This window comes from Haematobia irritans, chromosome 1 (genome assembly GCF_050003625.1).
Source record: "Haematobia irritans isolate KBUSLIRL chromosome 1, ASM5000362v1, whole genome shotgun sequence".
Lineage (NCBI taxonomy): Eukaryota > Metazoa > Arthropoda > Insecta > Diptera > Muscidae > Haematobia > Haematobia irritans.
The window spans coordinates 134,929,082-134,954,029 of record NC_134397.1 but is presented as its reverse complement, the minus strand read 5'-3'; the positions used below and the strand labels follow the sequence as shown (position 1 = coordinate 134,954,029).

The 24,948-nt window shown below is 30.8% G+C and overlaps 1 protein-coding gene across 1 annotated transcript in view; it reads left to right on the top strand.

Moving 5' to 3' along the window:
* The window catches only part of LOC142242422 (endoplasmic reticulum aminopeptidase 2), a 108,602-nt gene extending 100,054 nt beyond the window's left edge, over positions 1 to 8,548 (top strand). Inside the window, exon 14 of the mRNA XM_075314001.1 lies at positions 8,337 to 8,548. Within this exon, the coding sequence (XP_075170116.1) occupies positions 8,337 to 8,486 (150 nt within the window). The 3' untranslated portion in view covers positions 8,487 to 8,548. The remainder of the gene's footprint in view (positions 1 to 8,336) is intronic.
* The last annotated feature ends 16,400 nt before the right edge of the window (positions 8,549 to 24,948 follow it).

The following is a 24,948-nucleotide window of genomic DNA, read 5'->3' as shown; positions in this document are numbered from 1 at the left end:
AATTGGTTGCAATACATATCAGCCACACTGCATACAAAAGTCGAAAATCAATTTTCGACTTACCGAATTTTTATGAAAATTTTTGAAAATCAAATCAAAGTTTTTATAATTTTTGAGAGTGGAGTTAAATCGACTTTTTGTAGTGACCACATTGAACTAAACGACTTTTTTGAGGAGTACACACACCTACAAAATTTTGGCTTCAATCCAATTTTTTGAAAAATTTTGAAAAACAAATTTATATATATTTTTCTTTTTTTAATCGAGTCAAATTAATTAATCGACTTTTTATGATGACCCAAATCAACTAAACGACTTTTTTGATGGATGCTCCCAACTAGAAATTTTTGGTTACAATACATATCAAGAACAAAATGAATTTTCGGCCAATCGAATTTTTATGATAATTTTTGAAAATCAAAATCAGATTTTTTATAATTTTTGAATATCGAGTCAAATCGATTAATTGACTTTTTATGGTGACCACAATCGGCATGTTTGACGAGAGCACCCAACTAGAAAAATTTGATTGCAATAAATATCAGCAAAAAACAAGTATATACGGCCGCAAGTTCGGCCAGGCCGAATCTTATGTACCCACCACCATGGATTGCGTAGAAACTTCTACGAAAGACTGTCATCCACAATCGAATTACTTGGGTTGTGGTATCTTAAAACTTCTTATTCCTGCATGGTTGTTGGATACCATATACTAACATCACGTACCAAATTTCAACCGAATGGGAAGAATGTTGCTCTTCCAAGGGGCTCTGGAGGTCAAATCTGGGGATCGGTTTATATGGGGCCTATATATAATTATGGACCGATATCGACCAATTTTTGCATGGGAGTTTGAGGCCATATATTAACACCACGTACCAAATTTCAACTGAATCAGATGAATTTTGGTCTTCCAAGAGGTTCCGGAGGTCAAATCTGGTGATCGGTTTATATGGGGGCTATATATTATTATGAACCGATGTGGACCAATTTTTGCATGGTTGTTAGAGACCATATACTAACATCACGTACCAAATTTCAGCCGGATCGGATGAAATTTGCTTCTCTTAGAAGCCTCGCAAGCCAAATCGGGGGATCGGTTTATATGGGGGCTGTATATAATTATGGACCGATGTGGACCAATTTTTGCATGGTTGTTCGAGACGATATACCAACACCATGTACCAAATTTCAGCCGGATCGGATGAAATTTGCTTCTCTTAGAGGCCTCGCAAGCCAAATCGGGGGATCGGTTTATATTGGGGCTATATATAATTATGGACCGATGTGGACCAATTTTTGCATGGTTCTTAGAGACCATATACTGACACCATGTACCAAATTTCAGCCGGATCAGATGAAATTTGCTTCTCTTAGGGGCCTCGCAAGCAAAATCGGGGGATCGGTTTATATGGGGGCTATATATAATTATGGACCGATGTGGACCAATTTTTGCATGGTTCTTAGAGACCATATACTAACACCATGTACCAAATTTCAGCCGGATCGGATGAAATTTGCTTCTCTTAGGGGCCTCGCAAGCAAAATCGGGGGATCGGTTTATATGGGGGCTATATATAATTATGGACCGATGTGGACCAATTTTTGCATGGTTGTTATAGACCATATACTAACACCATGTACCAAATTTCAGCCGGATCGGATGAAATTTGCTTCTCTTATAGGCCTCGCAAGCCAAATTTTGGGGTCCGTTTATATGGGGGCTATACGTAAAAGTGGACCGATATGGCCCATTTGCAATACCATCCGACCTACATCAATAGCAACTACTTGTGCCAAGTTTCAAGTCGATAGCTTGTTTCGTTCGGAAGTTAGCGTGATTTCAACAGACGGACGGACGGACGGACGGACATGCTCAGATCGACTCAGAATTTCACCACGACCCAGAATATATATACTTTATGGGGTCTTAGAGCAATATTTCGATGTGTTACAAACGGAATGACAAAGTTAATATACCCCCCATCCTATGGTGGTGGGTATAATAATATACCCCCCATCCTATGGTGGTGGGTATAAAAAGATTTTCGATTAATCGTAGTTTTATGAAAAATTTTGAAAATCAAAACAATTTTTTTTTTATTTTTTTAAAATCGATTAATCTACTTTTTATTGAGACCACAATTAAAATTGTTTGTGGAGTGCACCCAACTGAAAAAATTTGTTTGCAATATATATCAGCCACACTATATACAGCAATCGAACATTGATTTTCAAACAATCAAATTTTTATGAAAATTTTTGAAACCCCAAAAAAATTTTTATAATTTTTGAAAATCGAGCCAACTCGATTAATTGACTTTTTATAAAGACCACAATCAAATAAACGACTTTTTTTAGGGCTACACCCAACTAGAAAATGTTGGTTGGAATACATAGCAGCCACAAAATCGATTTTCCACTAATCGAATTTTTGTGAAATTTTTTGTAATCAAATGAGTGGCACATGCTGGGGGTGTATCAATATATGTTCGAAAGGGTATTCATGCTAAAGTGGTTTTCTCGTCCGCTACTGGCAGCATTATGGAATATATATTCCTAAGTTTGACTAACAATAACCGGCAGATATTGCTTGGAACTGTATACCGTCCTAATAAACATGTGGATATTGACCCATTAATTGACATACTTAGACCAATTTCTCTTTCATTCCGAGAAATAATCATCACAGGTGATTTCAACTCTAATCTCCTGAGAGAGAACAAGTATATACAGCAGTAAGTTCGGCCGGGCCGAATCTTAAATACCCACCACCATGAACCAAATATTAGGGTTTCCTTTGAAATTTCAGGAGGGCTTGAGGACTTTAGGACACAACCCGAAGATAAATTTAAAGATTTCACCTATGAGGACTATATCAGATTCTGGATTTATAAGAACCATTTTTGTTTGAGGTTTAGAGGAATCATTAACATCTCTTGTAAGTGTGCAAGAAAATTATAAAATAACGTCTTGATTTGAAATCTTAAATCTGTAGAAGTAAAATCTGGAAATTTTACATTGAGTTTCAAACAATTTTCATGATCAGTGCGCCTTCTACACCCTCAAGAAGTGAAGTCGGTCTATATGGAGGCATTACCAAATGGACCGATAAAAGCTTAATCCGATACACGTTTTTGTGAGCCTAAAATACCAGAATATTTACAATTTCAGGCATATCAGATAAAAACTACGGTTTCTAGAAACCCAAGGAGTTAAATCGGGAGATCGTTCTTATGGGGGCTATACTAAAATATGGACCGATACGCACCATTTTCGGCACACCTCTTTGCGACCCGAAAATACCTCTAGATTTCCAATTTCAGGCAAATACGATAAAAACTTCGGATTCTAGAAGCCCAAGAAGTAAAATTGGGAAATCGGTCTATATGGGGGCTATACCCAAATATGGATCGATACTCACCATTTTCGGCACACCTCTTTATGGTCCTAAAATACCTCTAGATTTCCAATTTCAGACAAATTGGATAAAAACTACGGTTTCCCAAGACCCCAAATCGGGAGATCGGTCTATATGGGGGCTATCCCAAAATATGGATCGATACTCACAATTTTTGGCACACGTATTTGTGGTCCTACAATACCTCTAGATTTCCAATTTCAGGTAAATTGAATAAAAACTGCGGTTTCTATAAGCCCAAGAAGTAAAATCGGGAGATCGGTCTATATGGGGGCTATACCAAAATATGGACCGATACTCACAATTTTTGGCACACATATTTGTGGTCCTACAATACCTCTAGATTTCCAATTTCAGATAAATTGAATAAAAACTGCGGTTTCTATAAGCCCAAGAAGTAAAATCGGGAGATCGGTCTATATGGGGGCTATACCAAAATATGGACCGATACTCACAATTTTTGGCACACGTATTTGTGGTCCTACAATACCTCTAGATTTCCAATTTCAGGTAAATTGAATAAAAACTTCGTTTTCTATAAGCCCAAGAAGTAAAATCGGGAGATCGGTCTATATGGGGGCTATACCAAAATATGGACCGATACTCACAATTTTTGGCACACGTATTTGTGGTCCTACAATACCTCTAGATTTCAAATTTCAGGTAAATTGAATAAAAACTGCGGTTTCTATAAGCCCAAGAAGTAAAATCGTGAGATCGGTCTATATGGGGGCTATACCAAAACGTGGACCGATACTCACCATTTTTGGCACATCTCTTTATGGTCATAAAATACCTCCAGATTTCAAATTTCAGGCAAATTGGATAAAAACTACGATTTCTATAAGCCCAAGACCCAAATCGGGAGGTCGGTTTATATGGGGACTATATCAAAACCTGGACCGATATAGCCCATCTTCGAACTTGACCTGCCTGCAGACAAAAGACGAGCTTGTGCAAAATTTCAGCACGATTGCTTCATTATTGAAGTCTGTAGCGTGATTACAACAGACAGACAGACAGACAGACAGACAGACAGACAGACGGACAGACGGACATCGTTATATCGTCTTAGAATTTCTCCCTGATCAAGAATATATATACTTTATATAGTCGGAAATCGATATTTCGATGCGTTACAAACGGAATGACAAACTTATTATACCCCCGTCACCATTCTATGGTGGTGGGTATAAAAAGGTAATAGATGAATATAACTCTTTGGGTATGTTCTCAATCAATGAAAATACCCCTACTCATTATGGAAGTACCAGTAACACTCTCTTAGATTTATTCCTCCTAACCACTCCAAGTAAATGCATCACCTACGATCAATTGTCTTCGCCTCTTTTTTCTAGACATGATATAATCTTTCTCGCCTATGATTTCTCTGTTGAGGTTTCATGTGAGACAATAACTTACAGAGATTTTAGGAATGTGGACTACCATGAACTTTTACGGAGTTCTCAGAATGTACCATGGTGTGATGTTTACCAAATGCCCAACATAGACGACAAGGTAATTTTTTTCGAACGGAACATAAATAAAGTGTATGATGAAGTTGTGCATTTAAGGACTAGGTGCGTACGTACAGAACAACAACCCTGGTTTACTCACACCATAATGATAGCTATCAGAAAAAGAGATGTGGCTTACGCAAGATGGCGACGATTTAAGACGTCAAGATTACACGATGAATTTAAGATTCTTAGGCGTGAGGTAGTCAGAATGGTGCGAGATGCGAAGTGTAGTTATTTTGGCAGGAAATTTGGCAGCGCTATCAGTAGTCAGCAGAAATGGCGGCAGATCCGGGATATAGGTATTGGAAATGTCCAAGACTATAAATGTCAAGAAGATCCCGATGAGCTCAATATGAGATTTCTTGAGGGTAATGTAGCTCTTACTGATGATCGGCTACTCATACCTGATGATGATGTTTTTCCACACCACGAAGTAACTTTCTCTTTTAGCTGTGTTTCTCAAAATGACACATTTAAATCAATACTTGCTATAAAATCTTTCTCTAAGGGTATAGATGGTGTTGATCCTCGTTTCGGGAGGATCATTTTGCCACTTATTCTACCATACATTACCCATATATTTAATCATATTCTGACTACTTCTACGTATCCCAAGAGCTGGAAAAGGGCGAAAATAATTCCTATTCCGAAAACTAAAGGTGAATATAGGCCAATATCCCTCTTACCATTCTTCTCGAAGGCATTGGAAATTATTGTGTTTCAACAAATGAATGAGTTCATTGCGAAACATGACCTTTTAACGGATAGGCAATCTGGATTTCGTAAAGGCCGCAGCTGTACGACAGTTCTGGTTGATATGGTAGAGACTATAAGGAGGGACATTGACAGAAATAGGTTCTGTTTTTTTTTACTTTTAGATCATTCTAAAGCGTTTGATACTGTGTGTCACCAAATACTATTGTCAAAATTGAGACGATTCTTCAAATTTGACCCATCAGCCTGCTCACTTCTGTCGTCCAATCTGACTGGAAGATCACAAGTAGTTCTGGCCAGGGATAGTTATTCGCAACCCATGAACCTCATTAGATGAGTTCCACAGGGGTCTTTATTGGGCCCCTTGCTCTTCTCCATATACATTAATGATATACTGAATGTTTGTGAGAGTTGCGATGTACATATTTATGCAGACGATGTCCAATTGTGTTTTTCAAGTGATAACCCGAACATCCTGAGCTGTGTAGACAGCATAAATAATAGTTTGAGACGGGTCAAATCAATGGGCGATAGACAATGGATTGAAGCTTAACCCTGGGAAGACAAAGTGTTTAGTTTTATCGCGTAGGACTTTTGACCCGAGCGCATTACCAATGATCTCCATTGACGGTCGTCAAATTGAATATGCCACATACGCGAAGAATTTGGGTGTGACATTTGATGCGGTACTATCTTGGAACCGACATATAGACATCACTATAGGAACTGTGCATGGTATGCTTCGAAATCTCTGGAACATACAATATTTTATTCCTACGCACATTCGTTTACTGATTGCCAAGTCATACTTACTTTCGAGACTCACATATTGCTGTGACATTTTTGCAAATTGTGATTATATCCATAAGAGGAAACTGCAAATTTTGTTTAACGATATAACCCGATTTGTATATGGTGTTGGGCGTTATGAAAGTATTTCTAGATACAGTTCTCAAATCTGTCAAATGACTTTTATGAACCTGCTGAATTTCAGATGCCTAATATTTCTTCATAAAATAATTTATTCGGGTGAACCGTAATATCTGCTTCAAAGATTACATTTTTCACGATCGTCTAGGATAAAATCAATCATTCCAATTAGGTCTCGTTATATGGTATCGGATAGACAATTTCTCATATTTACTTCTCGGCTGTGGAACAATCTACCTTCACATTTGAAAAGCACAAGTAATCACCAACAATTAAGAATAGACTGCAAAAATCATTTTTCTTTGATGACATAAGTTAATATTTTATGTATATATAATATTTATTTAATTTGTCAAATAGATGTATATTTCGAGGGAATTAGATTAAATATAAATGTTATTTGTTTATTATTGTTATTCAATAAAAAAAAATATGTTTATTTTTTATTTTTATTATTACTTTATTATTATTATTATATTATTATTATTATTATTATTATTATTATTATTATTATTATTATTATTATTATTATTATTATTATTATTATTATTATTATTATTATTATTATTATTATTATTATTATTATTATTATTATTATTATTATTATTATTATTATTATTATTATTATTATTATTATTATTATTATTATTATTATTATTATTATTATTATTATTATTATTATTATTATTATTATTATTATTATTATTATTATTATTATTATTATTATTATTATTATTATTATTGTTATTATTATTATTATTATTATTATTATTATTATTATTATTATTATTATTATTATTATTATTATTATTATTATTATTATTATTATTATTATTATTATTATTATTATTATTATTATTATTATTATTATTATTATTATTATTATTATTATTATTATTATTATTATTATTATTATTATTATTATTATTATTATTATTATTATTATTATTATTATTATTATTATTATTATTATTATTATTATTATTATTATTATTATTATTATTATTATTATTATTATTATTATTATTATTATTATTATTATTATTATTATTATTATTATTATTATTATTATTATTATTATTATTATTATTATTATTATTATTATTATTATTATTATTATTATTATTATTATTATTATTATTATTATTATTATTATTATTATTATTATTATTATTATTATTATTATTATTATTATTATTATTATTATTATTATTATTATTATTATTATTATTATTATTATTATTATTATTATTATTATTATTATTATTATTATTATTATTATTATTATTATTATTATTATTATTATTATTATTATTATTATTATTATTATTATTATTATTATTATTATTATTATTATTATTATTATTATTATTATTATTATTATTATTATTATTTCTATTATTTTAAATATTTACACTGTTGTGACACATTTATTATAATAACTTTTGCATACAATACTAATTATAAGTTCATACTTCTTGTACTGATATGGATCAATAAAGAAAGAAAGAATGTTTATATTTTGTTTTTAAATTGAGTAAAATTGACTAATCGATTTTTTAAATTTTTAAAATTTCCCAATTGTTTTAAATTGGGAAATTATTTAATTTCATAGAGTTTCTGGAATTAAGAAAGATTTAATGAAAAAAGCTGGTTTGGGTATAAAAACCCGTGATGCTTATGATTACATTTTTTTTCAGTGTATATATATTGATAATCATTAACAATTCCTTTCTCTCATTTCCTTTCAGCTAAAATCATTGGTTCATCGTTTTGGCCGGGGTCCCGGTATGGGTATTTTAAATATGACCTTAAGTAGTGTGGCTTCCAATGTTGAATGGGTGGCCAGATCTCAGCCTTCTTTATACAAATGGGTAGAAAGTAATCTACATTCTCACTAAGATTTAGGCAAATTTTCATAATGCGAAAATCAACAGATCATGAAAATCATCAAACTACCAACAACACTAAACGTAATCATTACGCATCAAATGTAAAATCTGTATAGAATTTTTTTATTAATATTATTATTACAAATTATTATTATGATTATTATTATTATAAATAAAACTTATCATCTATGTACTTGAAACAAAACAAAAGTCAAAGAAACAAACAAACAACAAAATAAATCACGACTAAAAGAAAAATCAATCAAAACTTTTGAGAATAAACTAGAAAGAAGTGATTCAAAATAAAGTGATTTATAGAGCAGGCAAAAAACAAAGCAACAACCGTAACTCATTTTTTCTGCAATACCATGTAAACGTAAAACAAATTTATATTTATATCTTTGTGAGTAATTCAATAGAAAATGTGTAATAATTAACAATTAAATCATGAAAGTATATACTACTCATATATCCTCATTTGTAATTATGTTCCTTTGGAAACTACAACCGAAAACAACAAAAAACAACCATTAAAAAATAACAAAAAAAAACATTAGAACTTAAAATCATTATATATACAGTCAGCAAAATGATTAAAACAATATATATAGTAATTATGTTGTTGTAGTAAGTTTTTCAGCAGTAATATAAGCATTATCCCTTATTTGGGTGAAATCTTTTATATTTCCTTAAAATTATAATTAAACACAACCAAGTAATATATTCATCCGAATATTATTGTAAATTATGAAATATTCAAAAAAAGTTTTGAAAATGATGGAGTACTTTTAGATTTTTTTTATACCCTCCACCATAGTATGGGGTGGTATATTAACTTTGTCATTCCGTTTGTAGCACATCGAAATATTGCTCTAAAACCCCATAAAGTATATATATTCTGGGTCGAGGTGAAATTCTAAGTCGATCTAAGCATGTCCGTCCGTCCGTCTGTAGAAATCACGCTAACTTCCGAACGAAACAAGCTATCGACTTGAAACTTGGCACTAGTAGTTGTTATTGATGTAGGTCGGATGCTATTGCAAATGGGCCATATCGGACCACTTTTACGTATAGCCCCCATATAAACCGACGCTCAGATTTGGCTTGCGGAGCCTTTTGGAGGAGCAAAATTCATCCGATCAGGTTGAAATTTGGTACATGGTGTTAATATATGGTCTCTCACAACCGTACAAAAATTGGTCCACATCGGTCCATAATTATATATAGCCCCCATATAAACCGATCCCCAAATTTGGCTTGCTGAGCCTCTAGGTTAGGTTAGGTTATGTGGCAGCCCGATGTATCAGGCTCACTTCTGAGCATCTAAGAGAAGCAAATTTCATCCGATCCGACTGAAATTTGGTTAATGGTGTTAGTATATGGTCTTTAACAAACATGCAAAAATTGGTCCACATCGGTCCATAATCATATATAGCCCCCATATAAATCGATACCCAGATTTGGCTTGCGGAGCCTCATGGATCAGCAAAATTCATCCGATTCGGTTGAAATTTGGTACATGGAGTTAGTATATGGCCTCTAACAACTATGCAAAAATTGGTCAACATCGGTCCATAATTATATATAGCCCTCATATAAACCGATCCCCAGGTTTGACCTCCGGAGCCCCTTCGAAGAGCAAAATTCACCCGATCCGGTTGAAATTTGGTATGTGGTGTTAGTATATGGCCTCTAACAACCATGGAAAAATTGGTCCATACCGTTCTTAATTATATAACCCCATTTAAACCGATCCCCAGATTTGACCTCCGGAGCTATGGGAGGAGCAAAATTCATCCGACCCGGTTGAAATTTGATACATGGTGAAATGTGGTACATTGCGCTAGAATATGGTCACTAACAACCATCAAAATTCAAAATTGGTCCATATCGGTCTATAGTTATATATAGCCGATCCTCAAAAATAATCTAACAAAATTTTATTTCTATAGAAAATTTTGTCAAAATTTTATTAATATGGAAAATTTTATCAAAATTTTATTAGTATACAAAATTTTGTCAAGATTTTATTTCTATAGAAAATTTTGTCAAAATTTTATTTCTATAAAAAATTTGGTCAAAATTTTATTACTATACAAAATTTTGTCAAAATTTTATTTCTATAGAAAATTTTGTCAAATTTTATTGCTATAGAAAATTTTGTCAAACTGAATTATTTACTTATTTAATAGGCCTTTTTTTGTTTAATATATACCCCGTATGGACTAACTTACAATTGAGAACACGGTGTTAAGAAGTTTTAAGATACCTTGCCATCGGCAAATGTTACCGCAACCCAAGTAATTCGATTGTGGATGACAGTCTTTAGTACAAGTTTCTATGTAATCCATGATGGAGGGTACATAAGATTTGGCCTGGCCGAACTTACGGCCGTATATACTTGTTAAGTTTAAAGAAAACATTGTATAGGTAAAATACCACGCTCTAGATTACTTGGATCCCATCCAATAACTAGTTTCACAAAGAATTTTCCTCTTTAACTTATTTTATACGAATTATCATCTTGTAGATAACTTCATATTAGGGATCGGTGGTAGGAAAAGTCGAAAATCTACTATTCCACTAATTTACTTTTTGCACAAAAAATTGTAAAGTCGACCTTTTGTAATCTTCCAAATCTTCATTAAATAATCATTTTATGATGATAAAAATCATCTAAATGTACTTTTTGACTTACTAAAAACTGTCGAATTTGTATTGAAAGAGAACTGTGATATAGCTCTTTTTCTGTTTTTTTTTATTCATTGAAAAGCCAAAGGTCGACTTTTTAAGAATCTCAAAAGTCGAAAATCGACATTTTCAAACTTGTGAAAATTCGAGAAGTCCACTTTTCCAAATGTGCAAAACGTAGGAAAGTCGAAATATCTACTTTTTCAAATGTTGAAAAAATCGAAAAGTTACCATTCCTAAATTTTGGGATTTTAATTCAGTAAAAAATTTTAATTTCCAAATTTTGAATAAGTTAATATGTTGATTTCTTTTTTAATTGTAAAGTCTAATTTCAATTTTACAAATTTTTAAAAAAAGTTTGTAAAAATTCGAAAATGTAGGAGTGTCGAATAATCTACTTTTTTCAAACTAGGAAAAAAATCGAAAAGTCGATTGTAATTCATATAAAAAATTTCAAGTTTGTAAAAATTTGAAGAATCCAATTTTCCCAATTTCGAAAAGGTAGGAAAGTCAAAATATCTTGTTTTTCAATTTGAAAAAAATTGAAAAGTCAATTGTACCAAATTTTTGGGTTATAATACAAATAAAAAAATAATTTCCCAAACTTTGACAGTTTGATTTTTTAAAAAGTTTAGAAAGTCTACTTTCGATTTTCCAAATTTTTGTTTTTTTGTTTTAAATTGTAAAGTCCAAAGTCGATTTTACAAATTTTTAAAAATTTAAAGTAAAAATTCGAAAATGTAGGTGTGTCGAATAATCTACTTTTTTCAAACTAGGAAAAAAATCGAAAAGTCAATATTTCCAATTTTTTGGATTGTAATTTATATAGAAAAAATTCATTTTAGTAAAAATTTGAAAAATTCAATTTTCCAAATTTCGAAAAGGTAGGAAAGTCAAAAAATCTAGTTTTTCAATTTGGAAAAAGTCAAAATTTCCAAAATTTTGGATTAATAAAAAAAATTCATTGACATAAAAAATTAATTAAAATTAATAAATTTGGAAAACATTTTATTACTATACAAAATTTTGTCAAAATTTTATTTCTATAGAAAAATTTGGCAAAATTTTATTTCTATAGAAATTTTATCAAAATTTTGTTTCTATAGAAAATTTTGTCAAAATTTTATTTCTATTAAAATTTTTTCAAACTGAATTATATACGTATTTAATCGACCTTTTTTGTTTAATATATACCCCGTATGAAGACGGTGTTAATATATACCGTGAGAAGACGGTGTTAAGAAGTTTTAAGATACCTCGCCATCAGCAAGTGTTACCGCAACCCAATTACTTCGATTGTGGATGACAGTCTTTAGTACAAGTTTCTATGCAATACATGGTGGAGGGCACATATGTTTCGGCCTGGCCGAACTTACGGCCGTATATACTTGTTTTTAAATTAGCAAATTGCGAATTTTTCTAAATTTAGAAAATTCAATTATTTCACTGAACAAAATTCACATTTTCAAAGGTAGGAAAATTGTTTTTTCGATTTTTCAAAAATTTGAAAACCTCAACATTTCCAACTTAAGGCATTGTCGACTTTTACACTTGTTCAATGATTGAAAAATCGGCTTTTCGATTTATTTTTTTTTAATTTGAAAATGCCGATTTTACATTTTTGTGTCGATTTGACGACTAAGAATTTGAAAAGGCGAATTTCGCACAAATTTTTGAAGGATCGACTTTTGACCTCGCAAATATCGACTGCTACGATTTACTTTACATTCAAATTCAATTTTTACTATAAAATTTGTTGATTAGATAGGGGATTAGCCACAGGCCCTAGGCCCCTCTGAAATATATTCGCACCAGTAGGTTGGCCAACCTGAGTTAAGAGAGCATTTTCGCACGGGACGCCGAAACTGAATTCTGTATACGTTCCTGGTTGCCACTATAAACTAACCAAATATTCTTTACATCTTTTTCAAGCTCTTTTAAACATATTTAATATTTAATTCAAAACACAGCAAAACCAAAATATAAATTAAACTTAACTTTAATTTCAATCACATAAATTGGAATGATAGAATGAAACTATAGTTTATACAGAGGAAATCAAATTAAAGTCATATCATATTCGAATTTTTAGTTCCAAATATACTTTTTATTTTATAAGATTAGAATATTTTGTTTTTTATGTATTAGAAGAAAATTTATATTTGTATGTATATATAATAAATAAAAAGTAGATATCATCTATATTAGTATTAAAAACTATGCATTATTCATCTTTTTTGTTACATATTTATTTGGTAAGAAACAACAAATTTTCTAAGACAAAATTTTAAAATGGACCCCTTCAATGTATTCCAATACTTCTATGGCTAAATTATTTTCAGAATATAAAACTGAACTAAAACGAAAATTTTTCTATAAAAATTTGAATAGCTTTTTTAATTAATTGTTATAATTAATTTTTTAATCAAAACAAAACTCAAATGCCGATATTTATTGATCTATGAAAGTTTTAATTGATTCAATTAATTTTTAAATTGGGGTTGGTGTTTTTTTTTTGTAATTGAAGTCAAACATTTTTTTCTATGCTGAAAAATTATTGACCTGATATGAAAGATTATGGAACCTAAATTATTTTCAGAAAACAAAACTTAACTAAAACCGAAATTTTTCTATAAAAAATTTAATGGCTTTTTTAATTAATTATTATAATTAATTTTTTAATCAAAACAAAACTCAAATGCCGATATTTATTTATCATTTAAAGTTTCAATTGATTCAATTAGTTTTTAAATTGGGGCTGGTTTTTTTTCGTGATTGAAGCCAAAAACATTTTTTCTACACTGAAAAATTATTGACCTGATATGAAAGATTATAGAACCTAAATTATTTTCAGAAAAAAAAAACTGAACTAAAACCGACATTTTTCTATAAAATTTTTAATAGCTTTTTATACCCTCCACCATAGGATATACCCCCCCATCCTATGTCATTCCGTTTGTAACACATTGAAATATTGCTCTACGACCCCATAAAGTATATATATTCTGGATCGTGCTGAAATTCTGAATCGATCTAAGCTTATCCGTCCGTCCGTCTGTTGAAATCACGCTAACTTCCGAACGAAACACGCTATCTACTTCAAACTTAGCACAAGTAGTTGTTATTGATGTAGGTCAGATGGTATTGCAAATGGGCCTTATCGGTCCACTTTTACGTATAGCCCCCATATAAACGGACCCCCAGATTTGGCTTGCGGAGCCTATAAGAGTAGCATATTTCATCCGATCCGGTTGAAATTTGGTACGTGATGTTAGTATATGGTCTCTAACAACCATGCAAAAAGTGGTCTATATCGGTCCATAATTATATATAGCCCCCATATAAACCGATCCCCAGATTTGGTTTGCGGACCCTCTAAGAGAAGCAAATTTCATCTGATCCGGCTGAAATTTGATACATGGTATTAGTATATGGTCTCTAACAACCATGCAAAAATTGGTCCATATCTGTCCATAATTATATATAGCCCCTATATAAACCGATTCCCAACTTTGACCTCCGGAGCCGGAGACGCAAAATTCATCCGATCCGGTTGAAATTTGCAACGTGGTCTTAGTATGTGGCCGCTAATAACCATGCCAAATTTGGTCCATATCGGTCTATAGTTATATATAGCCGATCCCCAATCTCACAAAAATTGGTCCATATCGGTTCATCATAATCCGGAGAAGCAAACTTCATCCGATCCGGTTGAAATTTGGTACGTGGTGTTAGTATATGGTCTCTAACAACCATGCAAAAAGTGGTCTATATCGGTCCATAATTATATATAGCCCCCATATAAACCGATCCCCAGATTTGGTTTGCGGACCCTCTAAGAGAAGCAAATTTCATCTGATCCGGCTGAAATTTGATACATGGTATTAGTATATGGTCTCTAACAACCATGCAAAAATTGGTCCATACCGGTCCATAATTATATATAGCTCCCATATAGACCGATCCCCAGATTTGACCTCCCGAGTCTCTTGGAGAAGCAAAATTCATCCGATCCGGTTGAAATTTGCAACGTGGTGTTAGTATGTGGCCGCTAATAACAATGCCAAATTTGGTCCATATCGGTCTATAGTTAAATATAGCCGATCCCCAATCACACAAAAATTGGTCCATATAGGTTCATAATCATGGTTGCCACTCGAGCCAAAAAAATTTACCAAAATTTTATTTCTATAGAAAATTTTGTCAAAATTTTATTTCTATAGAACATTTTTTCAAAATATTATTCCTATAGAAAATTTTGTCAAACTTTATTTTTTATAGAAAATGTTGGCAAAATTTTATTTCTATAGAAAATTTTGTCAAAATTTTATTTCTATACAAATTTTTGTCAAAATGTTATTTCTGTAGAAAATTTTGTCAAAATGTTATTTCTATAAAAAATTTTGTCAAAATTTTATTTCTATAGAAATTTTTGTCAAAATTGTATTTCTAAGAAAATTTTGAAAAATTTTATTACTAAGATTTTTTTTTTAATTTTATTTCTACAGAAAAATTTGTCCAAATTTTACTTCTATAGAAAATGTTGTCAAAATTTTTTTTCGTCAAAATTTTATTTCTATAGAAACTTTTATCAAAATTTTATTTCTTGATATGAAAGATTATGTATGGAACCTAATTTTTTTGGGGCAAACAATTTGCAAAATATTAAAGACTAATTTTTTTAAAAGAAAAAAAAATAAATAAAATAAAGTTCATAATCTTGGATTAAAACATTTTTTTTCATTAAATTTATGGACACGAGTCGTAGAAATTGAGATCCCTTCGTTCAAATTATATGTCTTTGAAATAAGACGTATTTTCCTTAATGTAAACAAAAGCCATTTTTGATTAAAAAAAAAATAATCTTTGAATTAACTGAGAGTATGAGTATTTTAATAAAAGAACAAAAAAAAATCGAATATAAACTTAGACTTGAGATTTTTTTATCTTTTGTTTAAAGCAAACCAAAAATTAAAAAAAAAATATATGCAAAGGTTTATTAAAATCGTATTTCCCACATAATAGTTGTATGGCCATAAAGATATTTTTGTAATTTTAAACCCCAAATTTTCCTTCCAATTAAGAAAATTTCCTTAACAAGTGAAAAAAGTAATTTTATCTAATAAATTTTCTTGAACTTTTTGAAAAGGATTTATTTATTTTTATGATATCGGCATTTGTAATACAGTTTAGTGAAAATTTTTTAAATATTAAACTACATTGTCCTGTCAGATGGGTTCATTTTTTTATGGCACTTGAAAATTTTCCCCATAATTTTTTATTTTAATTTTATTATATTGTTATTATATACTTTAAAACCAATACTAAAAAAACCATAAAAATGATCTACTTTTAAAAATGAAAAAAAAAAATAACTAAAAATAGTAACCTAGTCATAATTAACATAGATTAGTTTTAGTTATATGTGTAACTAAAAATTATTATTTAGAAAATTATACTCTGTAATGTAATTGAAAAAATGTAAATGTCTACAGATATGTATATGTAAAGAATATATCTATAATGAAAAATAAATACATTTATTTATTTATTTACAAACTATGGATAAGACATTAATTAAATTTATTTTAATAACAAAATAATTGTAAAAAGAATAAATTTTTAAAAAGTCCGAAAATAAAACTAAAGCTTATCCATAAAATCTTCCTTTTTAGATATTTTTGTTTTTTTTTTATTAGATTTCACATACCAAATAATTAAATGAAACCCCTGAGGCCATCATATATATGTTAATATTTTATTACATATTTTTTTTCTTTTTAATAAAACAAATTTTATTATAAAATACAAAAAATCGCATTTGTATGTCCCTCCAAGCGTAAAAAAAAACAGAAATAAGAGTTTTTGTCTTTTATATTAAAAAGAAAGAGTAAAAATTAACCACAGGCAAGAAATAAAAAAAAATCCCATTAAAAAATTCATAAAAGTCTACAGAAATAAATATATATTTTGGAATACCAAAAAAACATGAAATGTATACAGTCAAATCAATGATTAAAGAGACAAATTTTCAAAATTTAGTTCAAATTTTTAAATTGCCATAGTACAGTTTTAAGAATTTTTATTATTATTATTTTTTTAATATGTTTTATATGTTATTTAATTGCAAGAGCAGAAATTCTCTTCTTAACTAAACTAAATCGGATTTAAATTTAATTCAATTTATTTGGAGTGCAATTGTTTATCCTCCTACAGCAAAATATTTGGAAGATCTTTCTAAGTCATTCTTTCTAAGTTATTCACGGGAGTCACCGTGGTGCAATGGTTAGCATGCCCGCCTTGCATACACAAGGTCGTGGGTTCGATTCCTGCTTCGACCGAACACCAAAAAGTTTTTTAGTGCTGGATTATCCCACCTCAGTAATGCTGGTGACATTTCTGAGGGTTTCAAAGCTTCTGTAAGTGGTTTCTCTGCAATGTGGAACGCCGTTCGGAATCGGCTATGAAAAGGAAGTCCCTTGTCATTGAGCTTAACATGGAATCGGGCAGCACTCAGTGATAAGAGAGAAGTTCACCAATGTGGTATCACAATGGACTGAATAGTCTAAGTGAGCCTGATACATCTGGCTGCCACCTAACCTAACCTAACCTAAGTCATTCCTTTTAATCTATGTTCAAAATTGCTCTTCTAGAAATGGACTTAACTTTCACTTCACAAGATGTTTTTGAGATTCCTATTCTTTGTTTTAAAAATATTTTTAATTAAATTTAGGAAACTCTTCTTTGAAATTTGCGTACTTTCCTTCATAGTCATATGTCTTCGTAGTAAAGCGAATTTTCCTTATGTATTAATACATCGCAAAAAAATTAAAAATATAATAAATAAGATTTATATCATAATTCTAATTTAATAAGACCTAGATTTAAAGATGTGTTGTTTGATAGAAATGAAATTATTTTAATTTTTTTATTTTATTTTATTTTAAGTCAAGGTCAAAATCTTCGATTCTAATATTTTTTTAGTGTAGCCGTACATACGATAAATGTACCTTTTGTATATGAAATTAATATTGAAATTACTTATAATATTTTCTTTTATTATCGAAAGAATCAAAAAATATTATGGAAAGCGTAAAAATATAGCAAAAATTCAAAAGAAAAATTATTTTTTGTTTTCAATCAGGAAATTTATTTAATTTTTAATTAAAATGTCTTCACAGAAATGATCAATTGAAAATTTAATTGATCCAATTAAAAAATGTATATTTATTGTTGTATTTTATTTTTATTTTAATTAATTAAGTTAGTTGAAAAAATTGTTAATATCTTTTTCTGTGCTCGCGAGAAGATAATAGTTTTTGATATTCATATCCTCATCAGTTATCACTTTGATAAATCCATAAATCAAATATAAATATTAATTAAATAATCTAATTAATCAATAACATCGGTAATAATTTATTCGTAATTTATCCCAACTAAATTTAAGTAGATTAAATTACAACTTAATTTTACTCAAATTTAATTTATAATAAGGGAATTGAATCAAATTTAAGATTATTTAATAGTTTTTGGATTTAAGATTATTTAATTTATGTTAGTATAGTTTAATTTTTATACCCTCCACCATAGGATGGGGGGTATATTAACTTTGTCATTCCGTTTGTAACACATCGAAATATTGCTCTAAGATCCCATAAAGTATATATATTCTGGGTCGTGGTGAAATTCTGAGTCGATCTAAGAATGTCCGTCCGTCCGTCTGTTTAAATCACGCTAACTTCCGAACGAAACAAGCTATCGACTTGAAACTTGGCACAAGTAGTTGTTATTGATGTAGGTCAGATGGAATGGCAAATGGATCATATCGGTCCACTTTTACGTATAGCCCCCATATAAACGGACCCCCAAATTTGGCTTGCGGAGCCTCAAAGAGAAGCAAATTTCATCCGATCCGGCTGAAATTTGGTACATGGTGTTGGTATATGGTATCTAACAACCATGCAAAAATTGGTCCACATCGGTCCATAATTATATATAGCCCCCATATAAACCGATCCCCAAATTTGGCTTGCGGAGCCTCAAGGAGAAGCAAATTTCATCCGATCCGGCTGAAATTTGGTACATGGTGTTGGTATATTGTCTCTAACAACCATGCAGCCCCCATATAAATCGATCCCCAGATTTGGCTTGCGGAGCCTAATAGAGAAGCAAATTTCATCCGATCCGACTGAAATTTGGTACATGGTGTCTAAGAACCATGCAGAAATTGGTCCACATCGGTCCATAATTATATATAGCGCCCATATAAACCGATCCCCAAATTTGGCTTGCGGAGCTTCAAAGAGAAGCAAATTTCATCCGATCTGTCTGAAATTTGGTACATGGTGTTGGTATATTGTCTCTAACAACCATGCAGCCCCCATATAAACCGATCCCAAGATTTGGCTTGCGGAGCCTCAAAGAGAAGCAAATTTCATCCGGTCCGGCTGAAATTTGGTACATGGTGTTGGTATATGGTGTCTAACAACCATGCAGAAATTGGTCCACATCGGTCCATAATTATATATAGACCCCATATAAACCGATCCCCCGATTTGGCTTGCGGAACCTCAAAGAGAAGCAAATTTCATCCGATCCGGTTGAAAATTGGAACATGGTGTTAGTATATGGTCTCTAACAACCATACCAAAATTGGTCCATATCGGTCTATAGTTAGGTTAGGTTAAAGTGGCAGCCTGATTAAGTTTCAGACTCACTTAGACTATTCAGTCCATTGTTATATATAGCCCAACCCCAATCACACAAAAATTGGCCTATATCGATTCATAATCATGGTTGCCACTGGATCCAAAAATAATATACCAAAATTTTATTTCTATACAAAATTTTGTCAACATTTTATTTCTATAGAAAATTTTGTTAAAATGTTATTTCTATAGAAAATTTTGTTAAAATTTCATTCCTATAGAAAATTTTGTCAACATTTTATTTCTACAGTAAATTTTGTCAAAAAAAGTTTATTTCAATAAAAAATTTTGTCAAAATTTTATTTCTATAGAAAATTTTGTTCAAATTTTATTTCTATAGAAAATTTTGTCAAAATTTTAGTTCTATAGAATTTTTTGTCAAACTGAATTATATACTTATTTAATCGGTCTTTTTTAGTTTAATATATACCACGTATGGACTTACTTATAATTTAGAAGACGGTGTTAGGAGGTTTTAAGATACCTTGCCATCGCAAATGTTACCGCATACCAAGTAATTCGATTGTGGATGGCAGTGTTTAGAAGAAGTTTCTACGCAATCCATGGTGGAGGGTACATAAGCTTCGGCCTGGCCGAACTTACGGCTGTATATACTTGTTCTTATTTAAATGAAATAAATGTTTTAAATAAAAATACAATTTCATTTAACGTAACCTAATATAGTAAAAACTGTACATTGATTTTTTTTTTTCTCAAAATTTAATTCATAAAAAAATGCTAAAGCGTATCTTAACAAAAGTACCGCATAGTAATTTCTAGTAAGAGATAACAAATTGAATTAAAGAATATATAATTTAATTTAGAAAAGTTTACTTTCTTTTGATTAAATTAAGTAAATTAATTTAAATGGAAATACATGTTAATTTAACTCAACTGAATTAATAATATTTTAAATTTCAAGGTTGTCGATAAGAAGTGTTACGATTTCTACCATATTTTTTCGAAATTTTAAAGATTTAATATTTTTTAATTTTTTCTAATTTATTTAAAGTACGATAATATAAATTAATTTAAATAGACAATACATAAGTGAGTGTGAGTTAATTTAAACATAATTGAATTTAATCTCTTATAAGGAAAATCAATTAAAATTAAGAATTTTAAATTTAATTTCTTTTAGTCAAATTATTTGTTTTTATTTTATAAGAAAATAAAATAAACGTAAGTCAGTAATATAAAAATAAAATATTCCTGGCGAATTTAATTTGTACTCATCCTATTCAAATTTCAATTCAAACTTGCAGAGAAGAAATGTTGCACATATTATCTTTATTTTTTATTTTACAAATTTTAGTTTTAGCCTTATTTTAATTCTATTATTTTAATGTACATGAATTTAAGCTACAGAATTCAATTCAATAAACAATAATTTAATTTCTTGTAAGGGAACTGAATTGAATTTAAAAATTTTTAATTCAGTCTCTTCCATTTACATTAAATTAATTATTTTATAAGAGAAATAAATAAATCTAATAAAATATATTTTCAGAAATTGATTTGTCCACTTCCGTTTCAAATTTAAATTAAATATTTTCTCCGTTTTTCATAAAATTCTACGACAGGGTAGCTGACAAGAAGTGCTAAAATATTTGAATTTTATTTATTTAAATTGTTTTTTATATAATTTTTCATTTTTTTAATTCCGTTATTTTAATTTAATTGTAGTAAAATAATACATTTAATTTTAAAGTAAATTAAACAAGAAGGGAATTTTATTTGAATTTAGGATTTTGTAATTGAATTTCTTCTAGTTATAAAATAAATAAACTCAAATCGGTAAACTTTTGAAAATTATATTTGTCCTTTTCCTTTTGAAATTCAAATTAAATATTTTCTCCGTCTTTCATAAAATTCTACAACAGGATAGCTAACAAGAAATGTTACAATTTCTACCCATTGTTAGAATTTTAAATATTTAACATATATTTCTGTTGTTTAATTGCGTTATTTTTATTTATTTATTATAAAGTAAGCATAATTGAAATTGATTTCTTGAGAACTTAATTTTATATAATTTTTATACCCACCACCATAGAATGGTGATGGGGGTATAATAAGTTTATCATTCCGTTTTTAACACATCGAAATATCGATTTCCGACTATATAAAGTATATATATTCTTGATCAGGGAGAAATTCTAAGACGATATAAGCATGTCCGTCTGTCTGTTGTAATCACGCTACAGCCTTCAATAATGGTGCTATCGTCATGAAATTTGGCACAGATGCGTGTTTTGTTTGCAGGCAGGTCAAGTTCGAAGATGGGCTATATCGGTCCAAGTTTTGATATAGTCCCCATATAAACCGACCTCCCGATTTGGGGTCTTGGGATTTTAAAACCCGTACTTTTTATCCAATTTGCCTGAAATTGGAAATCTAGAGGTGTTTTAGGACCATCAAAGAGTGTGCCGAAAATTGTCCCTATCGGTCCATGTTTTGGTATAGCCCCCATATAGACCGATATCCGGATTTTGCTTCTTGGGCCTCCAGGGGCCAAATCACCGCATTCGTCATCGAGTTCTGTTTCGTATCGAGAAACATTTCGATCGCTGTAAAATTTTGGATCACCGCATTCGATCGTAATTTATTTTTTATATTGCTGTAAACATATGGTAATAAGAAATTGGAAGCAAAAGATGATTTCAAAATAACTTTTTGTGATCAAAATATGTATATGTGTAAAAATTATTATAAATCCATGTGTTTTTGTTTTCCTCGTCTTCGGATTCAGAGGATGAGTACAAAGTGGCATTAATAAGGAAAAACATTCGAGACAAAATCAGTCGTTTGCCTGAGGTGCATTGCCTGTAAGTGATTCTATTTTGAAGTGAGTGCTTTTAACTAATTGTGTTTTTAACATCCATAGATTTAAAAGACTATTTTCACCAACTACTTGTTTCTTTTTATTTACCTTTTTTCTGCATGCTGCATAGCATGCTACCTATCGTGTTCAACTTCGAGTAGAAACAATTTGATAACGACTGCGGTGATTCGCGTAAACTACATTACGACGACGAAGTACTCGATTTCGACTGCGGTGATTTGGCCCCAGAAACTCTATTTTTTATCCAATTTGCCTGAAATTGAAAATCTAGAAGTATTTTAAGACCAAAGATTGGTGTGTCGAAAATGGGGTGTATCGGTCCATGTTTTGGTATAGACCCCATATAGACCGATCTCCCGATTTTATTTCTTGGGCGTCTAGAAACTGTATTTACACCCAGATTTGGCTGAAATTGGAAATCTAGAGGTGTTTTGGGACCATAAAGAGGTGTGTCGAAAATGGTTCGTATCGGTCCATGTTTTCGTACAGCCCCCATATAGACCGATCTCCAGATTTTATTTCTTGGGATTCTAGTTAGCAACTGTATTTAATATCCGATTTGCCAGAAATTTGAAATCTAGAGGTATTTTATGACCAGAAATAGGTGTGCCGAAAATGGTTCGTATCGGTCCATGTTTTCGTACAGCCCCCATATAGACCGATTTCCCCATATTACTTCTTGGGCGTCAAGAAACTGTATTTTCTATCCGATTTGCTTGAAACTGAAAATCTAGATTTATTTTAAGACCACAAATAGGTTTGTCGAAAATGGGGAGTATCGGTCCAAGTTTTGATATATCTCCCATATAAACCGATCCCCCGATTTGGGGTCTTGAGCAGAGATGGTCTGTATCAAACTTTTTAGGTTTGCGACTGTCGCAAAATTGTAAACGTCGTATACGTCACATACGCGTCGTAAATGTAGAAAAAGTAACAAAAGTCGCAAACTGAAAATACTTTAGTAGCGTCAGCTAGGCACCGAATTCGATGATATCCAAGACGATGGTATGTGCGAAGAAATTTCAATTCTTAGGAATGTTCACAATTTTCGGTTTTAGTCCCCACATTTTCCCTATTGCCTTTTGCACGAGTACAGGGTAACCGTGGATTTTCTCGTCCTTTCTTAGCTTTAAGTTCAGTCCCCTGTCCAATATAACCCCCAGGTATTTTGCTCACTCACCAACGGGAATTTCGATACCACCTAAGAAAATAGGCTTGACCATGGGAAAACTTTCACAAATTTCTGCAGAAACTCACAGCGAATGCTGTCAAACAAAATTAAAAAATGTTCAGGATTTCTTCTATTCAAAATTTTGGTTTTCTACAGTAGGTTTACGACTTTTGCGACATACGTATTATACCGTCGCAAATGTATGTCGCAAAAGTCACAGTTTGTGACAGGCCAACCCTGGTCTAGAGCTTCTAGAAGCCGTAGTTTTTATTCGATTTGCCTAAAATTGGAAATCAAGATGTATTTTAGGACCACAAATAGGTGGGCAGAAAATAAATGGGGTGTACCGGTCCATGTTTCGTTGTAGCCCCCATATAGACCGATCTCCCAAATTTACTTCTTGGACTTATGGAATCTGTAGTTTTTACCCAATTTGCCAGAAATTAGAAATCTAGAGGTATTTTAGGACCATAAAGGTTTGTGAAGAAATTGGTCCGTATTGGTCCAAGTTTTGATATAGCCCTCTAATAGACTGATCGCCCGACTTTAGATTTCGTAGTTTTTACCCAATTTGTCTGAAATTTGAATTCTTGAGGTATTTGTTCCACAAAGAGGTGTGTCGAAAAATTTGAGTATTGGTCCATGTTTTGGTATAGCCCCCATATAGACCTACCTGCCGGATTTATTTCTTATGCTGCTAGAATCTGTAGTTTTTATCCACTTTGCCTGAAAATGTAAATATACTGGTATTATAGACCCTCAAAAATTTGTATCGCATTTATTTCTCCCGGTACGTTATCTAAGACATTGATCGATCGACTGATTTCACTTCTTGTGGGAATAGCAGGAGCACTGATCATAAAAATTGCTTGAAACTAAAAGTAAAATTTCCAGATTTTACTCCTCGTTATCATTTAAATAACGGCGGTAAAAATCCACGGATTTAAGATTTCAAATCAAGGCTTTTTTCATCATTTACACAATATGTTGATGATTTCTCTAAAATTCAAACAAAATTGGTTCTTATAAATCCAGAATCTGATCTAGTCTTCA